Below are 18519 nucleotides of genomic sequence, written 5' to 3' on the forward strand. Positions count from 1 at the left end.
GAAGTACAGAACAGACTTTTGAACTCTGTGGGAGAAGGTGAGGGTGGGATGTTTCGAAAGAACAGCATGTATATTATCTATGGTGAAACAGATCACCAGCCCAGGTGGGATGCATGAGACAAGTGCTCGGGCCTGGTGCACTGGGAAGACCCAGAGGAGTCGGGTGGAGAGGGAGATGGGAGGGGGGATCGGGATGGGGAATACGTGTAAATCTATGGCTGATTCATATCAATGTATGACAAAACCCACTGAAATGTTGTGAAGTAATTAGCCTCCAACTAATAAAAAATTAAAAAAAAAAATAAAAATAAAAGCCACTGAATTAGAAAAAAAAAAAATATTTCTTCTATTTTCTTGATCCATGCCTCTATTCTACTTATCTCTGTCTCCATTTTATTTCCAAGATTTTCTATCATCTTTACCATCATTGCTCCGAATTGTTTTTCAGGTAGATTTCCTATTTCCTCTTCACTTGTTTGGTCTTGTGGGTTTTTACCTGCTGTATGTTTCTCTGTATTTTCATTTTGTTTAATTTACTGTGTTTAGAAGATCATACTTCCTCTTATTTGTGGAATCTGCACACACACACACGCATACACACACCCATCACGAATGGGTTTGTGAAGTTTTCCTGGTTGGGGGGACATGTGTTGTGTTCTGGCGGATATAGCTGAATCTTATCTCTCTGAAGGGCAGTGCCAAGTCCAGCAGTGTGTTTTGGGGTGTCTATGGGCTTGATATGGCTTCAGGTAGCCTGTCTGCTAATTGTGAGGGTTGGGTTCCTGTTTTGCTGAAGGTTTGGTATGAGGCACCTGTCACTGGTACTTGCTGCCCTTTGGGTGGGACCTGGTCTTAGTGTTATGATGGAGGCCTTTGGGAATGCTCTTGCAGATTAATATTCCATGGTGTTGGCAGTTCTCTGATGTTCCAAAGCTCTGGACTCACGTCTCTCACCGGTGAGGTTCAGGCTTGACCCCTTACTTTAGCACCAAGACTTCACAGGCCATGAAACATCTAAGAGAAAACCCCTAGAAAGACCAATGGTGAAAGCAACACTCAACAGCCAATTACACTGAAAGAAACTAACACACAAATAGAAAAGGAGAGAGAAAAAGTAGGAAAAAAAAAAAAAGAATAAGAATAAACACCAGAATCAGAAAAGAAGAGAGCACTCACACTAATAAGCAAACTCCAAATTAAAAATGAATTCTAAAAACTAGACTGGGAAAAATACAAAATAAAAAAATGGAAAATACAATATAGTTAAAGAGTACTATAAAAATAGGAAAGGCAACATTAATTTATCTAAAGATAAGATTTTTTTAAAGGGAAATGTAAGTTTAAATGTAACTAAAATTAAAAGAATAATAATAAAAAAGGACGATATTAAAACAATACAAAAATAAGCAAAGAAGGGGAAAAACACATAAGAGAGAGTGATAGAAGACTGTCATCCTGATTTCTCGGTTGTCCTCTCCACATAGTGATCACCAGTCAATCTGCTTACTCAGGAGGTCCTCTAATATTTCTAGGAAGATCTCTGGACCTGCTGTTGGTGCTGTAAGGTCTGTTCAGACTCAGATCTGGGCTTACTCCAGCTTGAACTTGCTCCCGAAGTCCACAATTGCCCTAAAGTCCACAGTCTCAGGCTACCTGTGGATATGTAATCTGGCGTACCCGTTGCTGCAGTGACGTTCCGCCCACTTTGCTGACTCAGCACCTGGTGCTCTGCTTTGGTTTTGGCCCCACCTCTGCTTGTGGACACCCCTCTGTGTCTACTCCCTGCCCAGAGCAAAGGCGATGAAAGCAGTGGCTTGTTAGGGCTCACTTGCTCAGTCAGGCTGGTGAGAGGGCGGGCTATGGCACTTTCAGTTATGGTGTTTGGGGAGTGCCTATTGGGCCCAAGGCCTGTGTGAAGCCACTGTATTCGGAGGTGAGTAATGCACTCTCCTCTGGGGTTGTGACTGCAACAAATGTGCTTTGTCCCTTGCCTCCAGCACTCACCTTGGCTTTGGCAGTCCCCAGTCTGGGATTGTAAACTGCAGCCGAGTCTTGTTCTGCCTCTGGCACTCGTGCTGGCTTTGACAGTGGCTTTGGCCAGATGTATCTACCTCTGGGGTTGAGCAGTTCACAGCCATTGCTCATCCCACCTATGCCATTCACAAAGGCAAGTTCCTGTGTTCTGTGATTGCAGGGAGTTAAGAGGGTCCCAGCAGCAAGATCCCTTGCTTGTCTGGGAGGCCCAGGCTTTTCCCTTGACCCCCTCCATCATGTCATACTAGCTCTCTCAGACTCTCTTTCATGGCTGGCACTCCTGATCTTCTGCCTGGGGTCCAACCCCTCAAGCCTGAGTCTCAGTATCCAGCCCCCACTCACTGCGGTGGTCATGCAAGCCACTTCTCAACTGGGAAGTGCTGTTTGGCAATGATCTCTGTAGTGAATTCCCTGTTTTGCCTCCTGAGCACCTGTTGTTACATTCCCATCTGAGGTTTCAAAGCTCCCCCCACCCCCACCCACCAGGATGTTCTTATAGGTTTGGAATGCTTCCTCTGGCATAAACCAGACAGAAGAACATGAGCACACCAGTTGACAGTCTATCTCAAAACTCTGATCTCAAAAAAAAAAAAGTATTTTCAAAGTTAAAACAAATGCTCTATTTGAACAAACTACTTACAAAAAAAAATACATATCTTTGTGGATAACATTTTAAAAAATAAATGCACTTAGAATGATTCTGGGTTATTTGTACTGTTTAGATATTAAGAAAAAATTACATGAAAGTGTTTCATTTATTGACATCTGGCAAGCTTGCTCCTGTAACTAGTTTAAGTTCTGGTGAGAGAATGACTTGTGAATGTATCCCTGAAACTGTATGGTCTTGGTTGCAAAAATTAAATGGTTCAATCAGTTGTGTTCATAGCAAAATATTGTGAAATAAAATGTATATTCTATGGCAAGATATAAATTTAAATATTAAAAAAATACTCTCTCCCTGCACGATATCTGCATTAAGCATCAACCAGACCTTCCCCATTGGCAGAAATGCCTGCTTAACCATAATGAACAACAGTTTCCCAGCACCAATGAGAGATGTGAAAAAGTAAAGGAAATTTTGATATTTAAGATATATTTATACATGCATTCTCAGTTGCTCAGGCTTCCCCAGTGGCTCAGGGGTAAAGAATCCACTGTAATGTGGGAGTCAGAGGAGACAGGTTCAATCCCTGGGTCAGGAAGATCCCCTGGAGGAGGGCACAGGCAACCCATTCCAGTATTCTTACTCAGAGAATCCATGGGCAGAGGAGCCTGGTGGGCTACAGTCAACAGGGTCAAAAAGAGTGACCAAAGTGCCTGAACACGCACACACTGTCCATGGGATTTTCCAGGCAAAAATACTGAAATGGGTTGCCATTTCCTCCTCCAAGAGAACTCCTCGACCCAGGGATCAAACCCACATCGCCTGCATCTCCTGCATTGACAGGCAGATTGTTTACCAATGAGCTACCTATATACCTACCAGAATATATTTATACATATAAACAAACAACCTAATTTATCCATTTTTCACCATACAGTGAGATAGACTACTAAGTATATAATATCTATTTAACACTAAATAACATAAAATATAATATACAAATGTACATCACTACATTAAATCACCCTAGGATTCTGCTTAGAAATTCTTCTCTAATATAGGAAATTGGAAAAAAAGAAATAATATCAATGAGTACAGATATTGTAGATAATCACAACATGCATCCATATGTATAACTTGCTCCCACATCTAACGTTTACCATGTGTAAGAAACATAAGGACTGATGAGAAAGCAACAAATTTGGTTTATGTTCTCAGCACAAAAATGCCAATGACCTTTTCTTGTCTAAGACAAATCTTTAACTATTCTACTTGGCCAAACAAAGGGACTAAGAAAGAATACTGCCCCAGTCTTGGTCTGGAGCAGTAGTTTCAGTACGGTGCAATTTACTTCCCATCCTAGAAACCATTTGTTATTGTTGTTCAGTCACACAGTCATGTCTGCCTCCTTGCAAACCCATGGAAAGCAGCTCTCATGGACGTCAGGCTTCCCTGTCCTTCATCATGTCCTGGAGCTTGCTCGAGTTCATGCTCATTGAGTTGGTGATGCGATCCAGCTATCTCAACCTCTGTCATCCTCTTGTTCTCCTGCCTTCAATCTTTCCCAGCATCAGTGTCTTTTCTAATGAGCTGGGTCTTCACATCAGGTGGCCAAAGTATTGGAGCTTCAACTTCAGATTCAGTCTTTCTGATTTCAATTCAAGAATGACTTCCCTTAGGATCGACTGATTTGAACTCCTTGCAGTCCAAGGCATTCTCAAGAGTCTTCTCGAACACCCAGTTCAAAACCATCAATTGTTCAGCGTTCAGCCTTATTTATGGTCCAACTCTCACAGCCATACATGACTAATGGAAAAACCATAGCTTTGACTAGATGGACATTTGTCAGCAAAGTAATGTCCCTGCTTCTTCATATGCTGCCTAGGTTTGCCATAGATTTTCTTCCAGGAAGCAAGAGTCTTCTAATTTCATGGCTGCCATCTCAATCTGCAGTGATTTTGGAGGTCAAGAAAATAAAGTCTGTCATTGTTTCCATTGTTTTCCCTTCTATTTACCATGCAGTGATGGACCAGATGCAATGATCTTTGTTTGCTGAATGTTGAGTTTTAAGCCAGCCTTTTCACTTTCCTCTTTTACTTTCCTCAAGAAGCTCTTTAGTTCCTCTTTGCGTTCTGCCATAAGGGAGGTGTTATTTGCATATCTGAGGTTATTGCTATTTCTCCCAGCCATCTTGATTTCAGCTGTGCTTCATCCAGCCAAGTGTTTCACATGATGTACGCTGCATACAAGGTAAATAAGCATGGTGTCAATAAGCAGCCTTGACGTACTCCTTTCCCGATTTGGAACCAGTCCATTGTTCCATGACGGGTTCTAACTTGCTTCTTACCTGTACATAGGTTTCTCAGGAGGCAGATAAGGTGGTCTGGTATTCCCAGCACTTTAAGACTTTTCCACAGTTTGTTGTGATCCACACAGTCAAAGGCGTTTGTGTAGTCAATGAAGCAGAAATAGATTTTTTTTTTTTCCTGGAATTCTCTTGATTTTGGTATAATCCAACAGATGTTGACAATGTGATCTCTGCTTCCTCTGCCTTTTCTATATCTAGGTTGAATATCTGGAAGTTCTTGATTCATGTACTATTGAAATCTCACTTAGAGAATTTTGAGCATTACTTTGCTAGCATGTGAGATGAGTGCAATTGTCTGGTAGTGTGAACATTCTTTGGCTTGCCTTTCTTTGGGTTTGGAATGAAAATTGACATTTCCCATTCCTGTGGCCACGGTGGAACTTTCCAAATTTGCTGGTATATTAAGTCCAGCACTTTCACAGCATCATCTTCTAGGATTTAGAATAGTTCAGCTGTAATTCCATCACCTCCACTAGCTTTGTTCATAGTGATGCTTCCTAAGGTCCATTTGACTTCATACTGCATGATTTGTGGCTCTAGGTGAATGATCACACCATCATGGTTATCTGGGTCATTATACTCTTTTCTGCATAGTTCTTCTGTGTATTCTTGCCACCTCTTCTTAATACTGTCTGTTTCTGTTAGGTCCATATCGCTTGTGTCCTTTATTGTGCCCATCTTTGCATGAAGTATTCTCTTGGTATCTCTAATTTTCTTGAAGAGATCTCTAGTCTTTCCCATTCTATTGTTTTCCCCTATTAATTTGTATTGATCATTTAGGAAGGCTTTCTTATCTCTCCTGGCTCTTCTTTGGAAGTCTGCATTCAAATGGGAATATCTTTCCTTTTCTCCTTTGCTTTTAGCTTGTCTTCGTTTCACAGCTATTTGTAAGGCCTCCTCAGACAACCATTTTGCCTTTTTGCATAGAAAACCCTAAAGTTAGTATCAGAAAATTACTAGAGCTAATCAGTGAATTTAGCAAAGTTGCAGGATACAAAATCAATACACAGAAATCACTTGCATTTCTATATACTAACAATGAAAAATCAGAAAGAGAAATTAAGGAATCAATCCCATCCACCATTTCAACAAAAAGAATTAAATACCTAGGAATAAACTCACTTAAGGAGATGAAAGAACCATACCCATAAAATTATAAGACACTAATGAAAGAAATCAAAGACCACATAAAGAGATGGAGAGATATTCTATGTTCCTAGGTAGGAAGAATCAATAATGTGAAAATGACTGTACTGCCAAATGCAATCTACAGAGTCAATGTGATCCCCATCAAATTACCAATAGCATTTTTAACAGAACAAGAACAAAAAATTCACAATTCATATGGAAACACAAAAGACCCTGAATAGCCAAAGCAGTCTTGAGAAAGAAGAATGAAGTGAAAGAAGAATGGAGCTTGAGGAATCAATCTTCGTGACTCCAGGTTACACTACAAAGCTAGTCATCAAGACAGTATGGTACTGGCACAAAAACAGAAATATAGACCAATGGAACAAGATAGAAAGCCCAGAAATAAACCCATGCACCTATGAGTATCTCATTTTTGACAAAGGAGGCAAGAAGATACAATGGGGCAAAGACATCCTCTTCAATAAATAGTGCTGGGAAAACTGGACAGCTACATGTAAAAGAATGAAATTAGAAGACTTCCTAACACCATACACAAAGATAAACTCAAAATGGCTTAAAGACCTAAATGTAAGACCAGAAACTATAAGACTCTTAGACTAAAACATAGGCAGAACACTCGATGACATAAATCAAAACAAGAACCTCTATGACCCACCTCCTAGAGTGATGGAAATAAAAACAACAATAAACAAGTGAGACTTGATTAAACTTAAAAACTTTTGCACAGAAAAGGAAACTATAGCAAGCTAAGAACACAACCCTCAGAATGGGAGAAAATAATAGCAAATGAAACAACTAGCAAAGGATTAATTTAAAAAATATACAAGCAACTCATACAACTCAATGCCAAAAAAACAAACAACCCAATCAAAAAGTAGGAAAAAGACCTATACAGACAAAGAAGACATACAGATGGCTAACTGAAATATGAAAAGATGCTCAATATCACTCATTATTGAAGTGAAGTGAAGTCGCTCAGTCATGTCCCACTCTGCGACACCGTGGACTGTAGCATCCAACCTGCATTTCCTATACCTCCTACACTGGCAGGCAAGTTCTTTACCACGAGTGCCACCTGGGAAGGTCCAAATGGGAATAAGCATGGTTATAAACAAAGATAGGGCTATGGCTGCCAGGATAGTTACAGATAAAGACATGAATTCTCCTTCAGAGCCATCACTTGCATTCTCTCTTGCCTGATTTTCCTTGTGTCGGTCCCTTCTCCTTGTCCAGTGTTATACTTGATCATTGTACCAAACTACTACTCCTAGCATTAACATATTTCCCTTCCTCTGTTTTGTTTTAATCCACACAGTTATCAATGTCTGAAAGTAGAAAATGTATTTATTCACTTATTTATTGTCTGTCTCTCCCATTGGAATACAAACTCCAGGGAGAATTTTTTTTTCCCACTTCACATTTATTACTGTGAACTAGAGCTGCAAAATCAGATAAGTTTTAACCGTTTGCTAGAAAAATAAAATTACATAAAATATTCCTTTCTGTTCAGGTCATGTGGCAGAGAGGCAAAATTAGCAACACTAACAATAAAAATTTACCAAGCATTTATTTTTAATCAAGTGTTTACTAAGGTAAGTTTTGTTCACATCTATCTCTGTGGTTTCAGCTGTGGTTTCAGCTGTGGTTTCAGCTGTGTTGTCTTTGGTAGTTAAGGTCTTATCTAGAGTCTAACAAGCACATTTTATACTACTATATGTTATTATTGATGTCGCTATTAAATGTTTTTATTTTCTTTCATTTAAAAAAAGGAACAATGAGGATACTCATGAAAACATGGTGAACCACCCAAAATGTAATCAATATAGAAACAGGATTTTAAATAACAGGTAAATTGGAGAAGGAAATGGCAACCCACTCCAGTATTCTTGCCTGGAAAATCCCCATGGGTAGAGAAGCCTGGTGGGCTACAGTCTATGGGGCCGCAAGAGTCGGCCACAACTGAGCGACTAAGCACACAGCACAATATTAGTAAATTAAACCTAACAGAAAGTTAATAGGATCAAATTTGTTTCTTGCTAGATTTTTCTAATAATTATGTTGGTAGCTAACCATGTTCACAGGAAAAATAGAATCCTATATAAAAATGTCCAAATATATGGAAATGATATATACACTTATTTGTTTTAAAAAATATGAAGAGACTACATGGTGACTCTAGGTATGCAAAGCTAACTAAGACATTTCTCTGGTCCATGAAAGTTAACTGTGTAATGAGTGAAACAGAAAATTTCAGTAAAATATGTTTTATAGTTAAATAAGCCTATCACAGGGGTTAGGAACTCTCTGCTTGATCTAAATCTTAAAGATTATATGAGAGCATAAAAACATATAAAATGAACTTTCTATTATATGACTTTGAGATATCTGGAAAACATATAACAAATAAAGAATATATGAAAGAACAGATATAGATAATTATGTGTCAATTTATCCTCATATACCTAGAAAATCTAAACATGCTTACAGCAGAAGACAAAAGCTATCCCTTAAATACTTTTATTATTTCTTCTAAATATACTCTAACTAGAAGCAGGATATTTGGCCAAAAAGTCATCCTTTTGAAATTATACATGGTAGAAAGTAACTAAAATTTACTCAAAATTGAATACTAGCAAGTAGCATCATTTAGCAAATTACAGAACTGATTATTAATGTTTTTTTTTTTTTATTTTTTAAGGACCCATACAGCATGCCTTGGTCAGACACCACACACAGCCTTGTTACAATAAAGATCAAACATGCATGGTACATTCACAAGTTCAGTAACATTTCTTACTATAAATTCCTCCCTTTAATGTTTCATAGTAATAGTTGAGCAACTCCTAAACTATCTCTAAGCAATTTTTATAGTCAGAATTAAAATGTCTGACTATTTTATTTTCCCTGGTAACATATCAAGTAAGAAAAAGTATGGCCAGGTCAAATGATACTACCATAACACAGTCACCCTTTTTCAATTGATTTTAAGAGATACTTTATGAATAAATCTCTATAAATAGTTATTTCAACAAAACAAAGAATTTGAATGCAGAAGATATTTCCCATTTATAAAATGGGGAAATGATGTAGTTCAGATGCAATGTGAATCATTTCAAATATCCAAGTTGATAAATTTATTAGCTTATTTGTCTTTTAAGTTAAGTCATTTAATATAACTGACACATTACAAAAAATAAGTGGAACTCTCATGCGTGCATGTGTGTGAGCTAGTAGCTTAGTTGTGTGCAACTCTTTGCAACCCCGTGGATTGTAGCCTGCCAGGCTCCTCTATTCATGGGATTCTCCAGGCAAGAACACTGGAGCAGGTTGCCATTTCCTTCTCCAAAAGTCTCTTAGATTTGCAGATAAGTATTTGAAATTGCTTCAGGTAACAGGATCAGAGTGAAGTGGAGTGGAAAGATAAAATGAGGGGATGGGAAACATGGGATGGGATCACAAGATGCAACTGAAGGAAGAAAAAGGATCCAGTCAGGAAATTAAAGAAAATGAGTACACACATAGAGAAACATCCTACAGAGGACACGAAAGAAATGAACAGATTTGATAGCCGCCTAAACAAAGGACTGAAAAAGAATAAAACACAAAAGTACATGCTTTGGGAGAAAAGTCCAGTAGCTTATTTTTATGAAGATAAAGAAGATATCAGAAAGTGCAGAGTAGTCCTAAAAGGATAAAGATTATGGGAACTGATTGGAGGACAACTCAGATGTGCTTGTGAATATGGCCACCCTGTTACAATTGATTCCCTGTGAATCTTTAGTACAAATTCAAAGTTCATACCTTTGCTTTATCTCTCATTGATCCTTTGCCCAGGATAGACATTTTAGCACCTGTTTCTTCCTGTAGCCTCTTCAAAGAGTTTCCTCTCGGTCCAAGCAATTTGCCCACAAAATTGAACTAGGAAACAAAATCATTAGAACATCTATATTAAGTAGAGAAAAGCAATGATTTAAACCAAGCAAAACTGATGGGTTATGGTTTTTCGAACTTTACCATGGAGAACAGAGTTATGCCTCACACACACACAGGAAACCAGCCTCTCACATACCCAAACACACACACACAGACACACACACACACACACACAGGAAACCACCCCAGACCTATGAGCTCAGATACACTTTTAAAGAGATGCTTCTTCCTAAAGAAATGCTAGAGTCAGTAATCTTTTGAAAATATAATTTACTCATATAATCACATAAATTATTTTAAAAAAAAATTAGGGAGAAGTACTATGGTTTATAAAATTTCTAAAGGGTTTTCTCTCCAATCAGATTATTGAAATAAAGAAAAAATTTAACATGCCTGTGCACATTCAAAATTGCAAAAATAAAATAAAATAAATAAACAAATAAAAACTTAAATTTATTTTAAATTAAAATTTAACATTCATGTTTGGCAAGCACTGTCTATGCCTGTAAAAGTCCATTTTAAATTTCATGATTGGTAATAAAGAGATTCAACTGTTCTTCAATCTTACCTTCTTTGTGTTAAAGAGTTGTTCTAAAGACCAGCAAATAAACGATGTGAATGCATACAAAAGGGTTTAAAATGTTAGAAAGAGCATATATACAAAGCAGTTTGCTTACATGCAAAATTCTAGGGCTAGAGGCATATATAACTGGTTTATTAATTATGAAATCTGGTTATAAACAAGGGAAATAAAGGCAGTTATCAGCATTTGTTGCCAGCTACTAAATGAATATCACTACATGAAATGACTGAGGTAATTACTCATTAATTAAAAAAAAAAGGATTAGAATGCATTAAAGACTATGTTGGGCATGTGAAACAGAAATAAACAAAATTAAGTAACTGTCTTCTATATCAGAGTTATCATATATTTTTAAATATCCAGAGTAAGAAATAAACCACACTTAATGGGGAAAGACTGAATACTTTCCCCATAAATACAGGATCAAGTCAAGATGCCTGTTCTCACCACACTGCCTCAGTGCTGCACTGGAGTGTGGGTATCTACAGGCATGCAAAAAGACCACATTTAGATCAACTGATTCTCAACAAAAGGGCCAGAGCACTTTTGAAAACATTTGAAAAGTAAAATCTTTTTAACAAATGGTGCTGGAACAACTGCATATTCATATGCAAAAACAAGCACAAAAAATACTTTTACATTCTAACACACATTAAAGCAAAGTGAAGTTGCTCAATCCTGTCTGACTCTTTGTGACCCTATGGACTGTAGCCCACCAAGCTCCTGCATCCATGGGATTTTTCCAGGCAAGAATACTGGAGTGGGTTGCCATTTCATTCTCCAGGGGATCTTCCCACCTCAGGGATCAAACTGGGTCTCCCAAATTGCAGGCAGACTCTTTACTGTCTGAGCCACCAAGGACTCCCTGGGCTAGGAAGATCCCCTGGAGGAGGGCACAGCAACCCACTCCAGTATTCTTGCCTGGAGAATCCCCATGGACAGGGAGCCTGGGGGGCTACAGTCTATGGGGTCACTAAGAGTTGGACATGACTGAGCAACTTTCACAACACACATTAAGGCAACTCCTATTTTAAGGTCTACCATAGGCCTAAGCTAAGAAAGAAAGAGAAGTGAGGGACAAAGGAGAAGAGGAAAAATTTACCCATCTGAATGCAGAGTTCCAAAGAATAGTGAGAAGAGATAGAAAGAGATATTTAAGAAAAAGTCTTCTTAACTGAAAAAATACAAAGAAAGAGAGGAAAATAATAGAATGGGAAAGACTAGAGATTCCTTCAAGAAAATTAGAGATACCAAGGAAACATTTCAGAAATGGTAAGGACCTAACATAAGCAGAAGAGATTAAGAAGTGGTGGCAAGAGTGGTACACAGAACTGTACCAAAAAAGTCTTAATGACTCAGACAACCATGACAGTGTGATCACTCCTCTAGAACCAGACATCCTGGAGTGTGAAGTCAAGTTAACCTTAGGAAGCATTACTATGAACAAAGCTAGTATAGAATTCCAGCTGAGCTATTTCAAATCTTAAAAGATGATGCTGTTTAAGTGTTGCACTCAAGATGCCAGCCAATTTGGAAAACTCAGCAGTGGCCACCAGACTGGAAAACATATTTTCATTCCAGTTCCAAAGAAAATCAATACCAAAGAATGTTCCAACTACTGCAAAACTGTGTTCATTTCATGTGCTAGCAAAGTAATACTCAAAATTCTTCAAGCTGAGTTTTCCTGATAGATCAGCTGGCAAAGAATCCACCTGCAAGGAGGAGACCCAATTTGATCCCTGGGTCGGGAAGATCCCCTGGAGAAGGAAATGGCAACCTGCTCCAGGATTCTCACCTGGAAAATGCCATGGACAGAGAAGCCTGGTGGACTACAATCCTTGAGGCCTCAAAGACACACAACTGAGCAATTAACCACAAACGAATGTGGTACCAATAGTAGGTGAACTGAGAAATTGCAGACATACAAGCTGGATTTAGAAAAGGCAGAAGAAGTAGAGATCAAATTGCCAATATCCACTGGATCATAGAAAAAGCAAGGGAATTCCAGGAAAAAAAAAAATCTACCTCTGCTTCATTGACTACTCTAAAGACTTTGACTGTGTGGATCACAACAAACTGTGGAAAATTCTTGAAGAGATGGGAATACCAGATCACCTTGCCTGCCTCCTGAGAAACATGTATGCAGGTCAAGAAGCAATAGTTAGAACTGGATATGGAACAATGGACTGGTTCCAAATTGGGAAAGGAGTATGTCAAGGCTGTATATTGTCACCTTGCTTATTTAACTTCTATGCAGAATATATCATGTGAAATGCCAGGATGGATGAAGCTCAAGCTGGAATCAACATTGCCAGGAGAAATATCAATAACCTCAGATATGCAGATGAAATCACCCTTATGGCAGAAAGTGAAGAGGAACTGAAGAGACTCTGGATGAAAGTGAAAGAGGAGAGTGAAAAAGCAGGTTTAAAACACAACATTCAAACACTAAGCTCATGGCATCTGGTCCCATCACTTCATGGCAAATAGATGGGGAAACAATGGAAACAGTGGCAGACTTTGTTTTCCTGGGCTCCAAAATCACTGCAGATGATCAGTGTAGCCATGAAATTAAAAGATGGTTGTTTCTTGAAAGAAAAACTATGACAAACCTATACAGCATATTTAAAAGCTGAAACATCAATTTACCAAATAAGGTCCGTAAAATCAAAGCTATCATTTTTCCAGTAGCCATGTATGGATGTGGGAGTTGGACTATAAAGAAGGCTGAGCACTGAAGAATTGAGTTTTTCAAATGTGGTGCTGGAGAAGACTCTTGAGAGTCCCTTAGACAACAAGGAGGTCAACCAGTCAATCCTAAAGAAGTAAACCCTGAGTATTAATTGGAAGGACTGATGCTGAAGTTGAAGCTCCAATACTTTGGGCACCTTATGTGAAGAGCCTGACTCATTGAAAAAGCCCCTGTTGAGGGAAGGAGGAGGAAGGGAAAACAGATGGTAAGATGGTTGCATGGTATCATCGACTCAATGGATATGAGTTTGAGCAAACTCTGGGAAATGGTGAAGGACAGGGAAGCCTGGTGTCCTGTAGTCCATGGGGTCACAAAGAGTTGGACAAGACTGAGTGACTGAATAACAACAATAGGTCTAAACACAAACACAAAAAAATAAATTAGCATGCAAGAAGGCCTTTGCAAATTTAAGCTGGGGAAGTTTACTAGCAAGTGAAGAATCGTCATTGAAATATTTACTGATCCAAAAAGCATTAAGAAATTAAATCTGCAAACCACAGCCTGGGAGAAAATCCTCCCCATAAATATATGTGAATAATGACTAGAATATAGAATCTTAAAAAAAAATAACTCCATCAAATCAATAATTAAACACACACACAACACACACACATACACATTGCTAAAACTGGGGAAAAAAAAAAGCCAAATATTGATGGTGATGTGGAACCACTAGAGCAATTATTATTTCTATCTTAAAATGATACAGTGACTTTGAGAAGAAGATTGGAAGTTATTTATGAATTTAAACACAGATCCACTACATCCCAGTAATTCTATACATAAGTATTTATCTAAGAGTAGTAAATGCATGTGTTCCCAAATTTCCTTGCACAAGTACATTGGGACACTTTATTCATGATCACCATTAAACTGGAAATAAAGCACTGCCCATGCAAAATGAAGAGATAAAGCTTATCCACAAAGAGAAAGAAACCAGTCACTGATTGACACAGCAGTATGAAGTATCTCACAGACATTATACTGAGTGGAGGCAGCCAGATACAAAAGGGCATATCATGTTAGATTCTCCACTGGTACAAAAGTCTAGAGGCACAAAGAATCCATGGTTGCCTGTTGAGAAATAAGGCTGAGGTTGAACTGTCTAGAAAGCAAGTGCATAAAGAAACATCCAGGGTGATGGTATTATTATTTATTTTGCTGAAAGTATAAGCATATTCCTGTCAAAACTCACCAAGATGCACACTAAGACCTGTGCACTTTAATGTATATAATGTTAGTTGCTCAGTCATGTCTGAATCCTTGCAACCCCATGGACTGTAGCCCTCCAGACTCCTCTATCCATGGGATTCTCCAGGCAAGAATCCTGGATTGGATTGCCATACCCTTCCCCAGGGGATCTTCCCGACCTAGGGATCAAACCTGGGTGTCCTGCATTGCGGGAAGATTCTTTACCATCTGAACCACCAGGGAAGCACTTATTGTATGTAAACAGTAAATCAATTAAGAATGAGGGGAAACTAAAGATGGTAATGATAACCCTATATGCAAAATAGAAAAAGAGACACAGACGTACAGAACAGACTTTTGGACTCTGTGGGAGAAGGCGAGGGTGGGATGTTTCGAGAAAATAGCATCGAAACATGTAAATTATCTATAGTCAAACAGATCACCAGCCCAGGTTGGATGCATGAGACAAGTGCTCGGGCCTGGTGCATTGGGAAGACCCAGAAGGATTGGGTAGAGAGGGAGGTGGGAGGGAGGATCAGGATGGGGAATACATGTAAATCCATGGCTGATTCATGTCAATATATGACAAAAACCACTACAATATTGTAAAGTAATTAGCCTCCAACTAATAAAAATGAATGAAAATAAATAAATAAATAAATAAAAGAATGAGGGGAAACTAGAAAGCAGAAACCCCATGTAAATATTTAAAAATTAATATCATGGATAAGGTGTCCATAGGTTCGTGGATTTATCTCTGGGCTTTCGATTCTGTTCCACTGATCTATATTTCTGTCTTTGTTCGACAAACGAGGACAATGGAAAAAAGGCAACCTCTTTAACAAGTAGTGCTGGGAAAACTGGTCAACCACTTGTAAAAGAATGAAACTAGAACACTTTCTAACACCATACACAAAAGTAAATTCAAAATGGATTAAAGATCTAAATGTAAGACCAGAAACTATAAAACTCCTAGAGGAGAACATAGGCAAAACACTCTCCGACATAAATCACAGCAGGATCCTCTATGACCCACCTCCCAGAATATTGGAAATAAAAGCAAAAATAAACAAATGGGACCTAATTAAACTTAAAAGCTTCTGCACAACAAAGGAAACTATAAGCAAGGTGAAAAGACAGCCCTCAGATTGGGAGAAAATAATAGTAAACAAAGCAACAGACAAAGGATTAATCTCAAAAATATACAAGCAACTCCTGAAGCTCAATTCCAGAAAAATAAATGACCCAATCAAAAAATGGGCCAGAGAACTAAACAGACATTTCTCCAAAGAAGACATACAGATGGCTAACAAACACATGAAAAGGTGCTCAACATCACTCATTATTAGAGAAATGCAAATCAAAACCACAATGAGGTAGGATTACACGCCAGTCAGAATGGCTGCTATCCAAAAGTCTACAAGCAATAAATGCTGGAGAGGGTGTGGAGAAAAGGGAACCCTCTTACACTGTTGGTGGGAATGCAAACTAGTACAGCCACTATGGAGAACAGTGTGGAGATTCCTTAAAAAACTGGAAATAGAACTGCCATATGACCCAGCAATCCCACTTCTGGGCATACACACCGAGGAGATCAGATCTGAAAGAGACATGTGCACCCCAATGTTCATTGCAACACTGTTTATAATAGCCAGGACATGGAAGCAACCTAGATGCCCATCAGCAGACGAATGGATAAGGAAGCTGTGGTACATATACACCATGGAATATTACTCAGCCATTAAAAAGAATTCATTTGAATCAGTTCTAATGAGATGGATGAAACTGGAGCCCATTATACAGAGTGAAGTAAGCCAGAAAGATAAAGACCAATACAGTATACTAACACATATATATGGAATTTTAAAAGATGGTAATGATAACCCTATATGCAAAACAGAAAAAGAGACACAGATGTACAGAACAGACTTTTGGACTCTGTGGGAGAAGGCGAGAGTGGGATGTTTAGAGAGAATAGCATCAAAACATGTATATTATTAAGGGTGAAACAGATCACCAGCCCAGTTGGATGTATGAGACAAGTGCTCAGGGCTGGTGCACTGGGAAGACCCAGAGGGATCAGGTGGAGAGGGAGGTGGGACGGAGGATCGGGATGGGAAATACATGTAAATCCATGGGTGATTCATGTCAATGTATGGCAAAAACCACTACGATATTGTAAAGTAATTAGCCTCCAACTAATAAAAATAAATGGAAAAAAATTAATATCATGATAAAATTATCACCAAAAATACTAGTCCCAGGCAGTGTATAAAGGCATCTCAATAGACTCTTACAAAATAGATCCTTCTACTCTGTGCATAAAGTGGGGAAACTATTCCAGAAACCATGACTCGTGGTTGACCTATTTACTGGACCCAGGCAACAGGAGACTCCTTACCCTTCCTCTGTCCTTAGAATGTATGTTCTGCCCACTGTTCACACACATGCAGCTTTGAGAGTGCTCTCCATTGCTGAGACCATCTGGACTGTGTCAGTGACTGAACCCAGTTAAACTCTTAAGATTCTGGTAGGCATCCTTCTACTGCCCAAGACAAGCCTCATATGTAACTTGCTTTACACTGGAGGAGGAAATGGTAACCCACTCTAGTATTCTTCTCTGGGAAATCACACGGACAGGGGAGCCTGATGGGCTACACTTTGTGGAGTTGCAAGAGAGTTGGGCATGACTTAGTGACTAAACAACAAAAACAAATTGCCTACTAAACCAGCAAACTATCAGTCTGGTGTGATCTGGTTCTTTTTTAGACTTTCTTTGCCCTTGTTTACAGGGACTAGATTTGAATTTTACCCAGGGAATGCCCCAAATTACAAGCCAACAGCAAGTGTCTTTTAATTTCATGATTGCAGTCACCATTTACAGTCATTTGGGAGCCCAAGAAAATAAAGTCTGTCACTGTTTCCATTGTTTCCCCATTTATTTCCATGAAGTGATGAGACTGGATGACATGATCTTAGTTTTTTTGTTTGTTTGTTTGTTTGTTTTTTATGTTGAGTTTTAAGCCAGCTTTTTTCATTCTCCTCTTTCACCTTCATTAAGAAGCTGTTTGGATCCTCTTCTCTTTCTGCCCCAAGTATGGTGTCATCTGCATATCTGAGGTTATTGATATTCCTCCTGGCAATCTTGATTCCATCTTCAGCTTCATCCAGCCTGGTATTTCACATAATATACTGTACATACAAGTTAAATAAGTAGGGTGACAATATACAGCCTTGACATACTCCTTTCCCAATTTGGAACCAGTCCTTTGTTCCATGTTCAGTTCTAACTGTTGCTTCTTGACCTGCATGTAGGTTTCTCAAGAGGCAGGTAAGGTGGTATGGTATTCCCATCTCTTTAAGAATTATCCACAGTTTGCTGTGATCCACACAAAGTGTAGTGTAGTCAATATAGATATTTCTAACTCTGCTTCATCAGTTGTTATGTTTCCTTTTTCATTTCTTATTTTGTTCATGTTTCTTTTCTTCTTGGTGACCCTGGCCAGAGGTTTTCCAATCTTGTTCATCAGACAAAAAAATAATGTAAAACATATCTAAATTTGAAAGGAAGAGGTAAAACTTTCATTTTATGAAGATGGTATGATACTATATAGAGACAACCCTAAAGACATAAAAATGACTAGAACTGATAAACAAATTCAGGTAGCAGGATATATGGTTAACATAGAGAAATCAGTTGCATTTCTTAATAACAACAATGAAATATCAAAAATGGAATAATAAAACCCAATGTCTTTTAAATTCACAGCTCTAAAAGAAAGTACTTATAAATAAACCTCACCAAGGAGGTGAAAGACTTACAATACTGAGAACTATGAAGCATTAATAAGGGAACCTGAAGATGATTTAAAGAATGGATAGATATCTAATGCTCTTGGATG

The 18519-nt window shown here is 38.4% G+C and overlaps 1 protein-coding gene across 15 annotated transcripts in view; it reads right to left on the bottom strand.

The window, feature by feature from the left end:
• KHDRBS2 (KH RNA binding domain containing, signal transduction associated 2) overlaps positions 1–18519 on the bottom strand; it is a 714887-nt gene that overhangs the window by 418107 nt on the left and 278261 nt on the right. For all 15 annotated transcript variants that reach the window (XR_006266123.1, XR_006266120.1, XR_006266124.1 and 12 more), the window contains one exon: positions 9960–10076. Coding sequence is in view for 9 of the 15 variants with exons in the window: in XM_043450331.1 (XP_043306266.1) it covers positions 9960–10076 (117 nt within the window). In the remaining 6 variants the exon portion in view is untranslated. The remainder of the gene's footprint in view (positions 1–9959; positions 10077–18519) is intronic.

This window comes from Cervus canadensis, chromosome 28 (assembly GCF_019320065.1).
Source record: "Cervus canadensis isolate Bull #8, Minnesota chromosome 28, ASM1932006v1, whole genome shotgun sequence".
NCBI classification, from domain to species: Eukaryota; Metazoa; Chordata; class Mammalia; order Artiodactyla; family Cervidae; genus Cervus; species Cervus canadensis.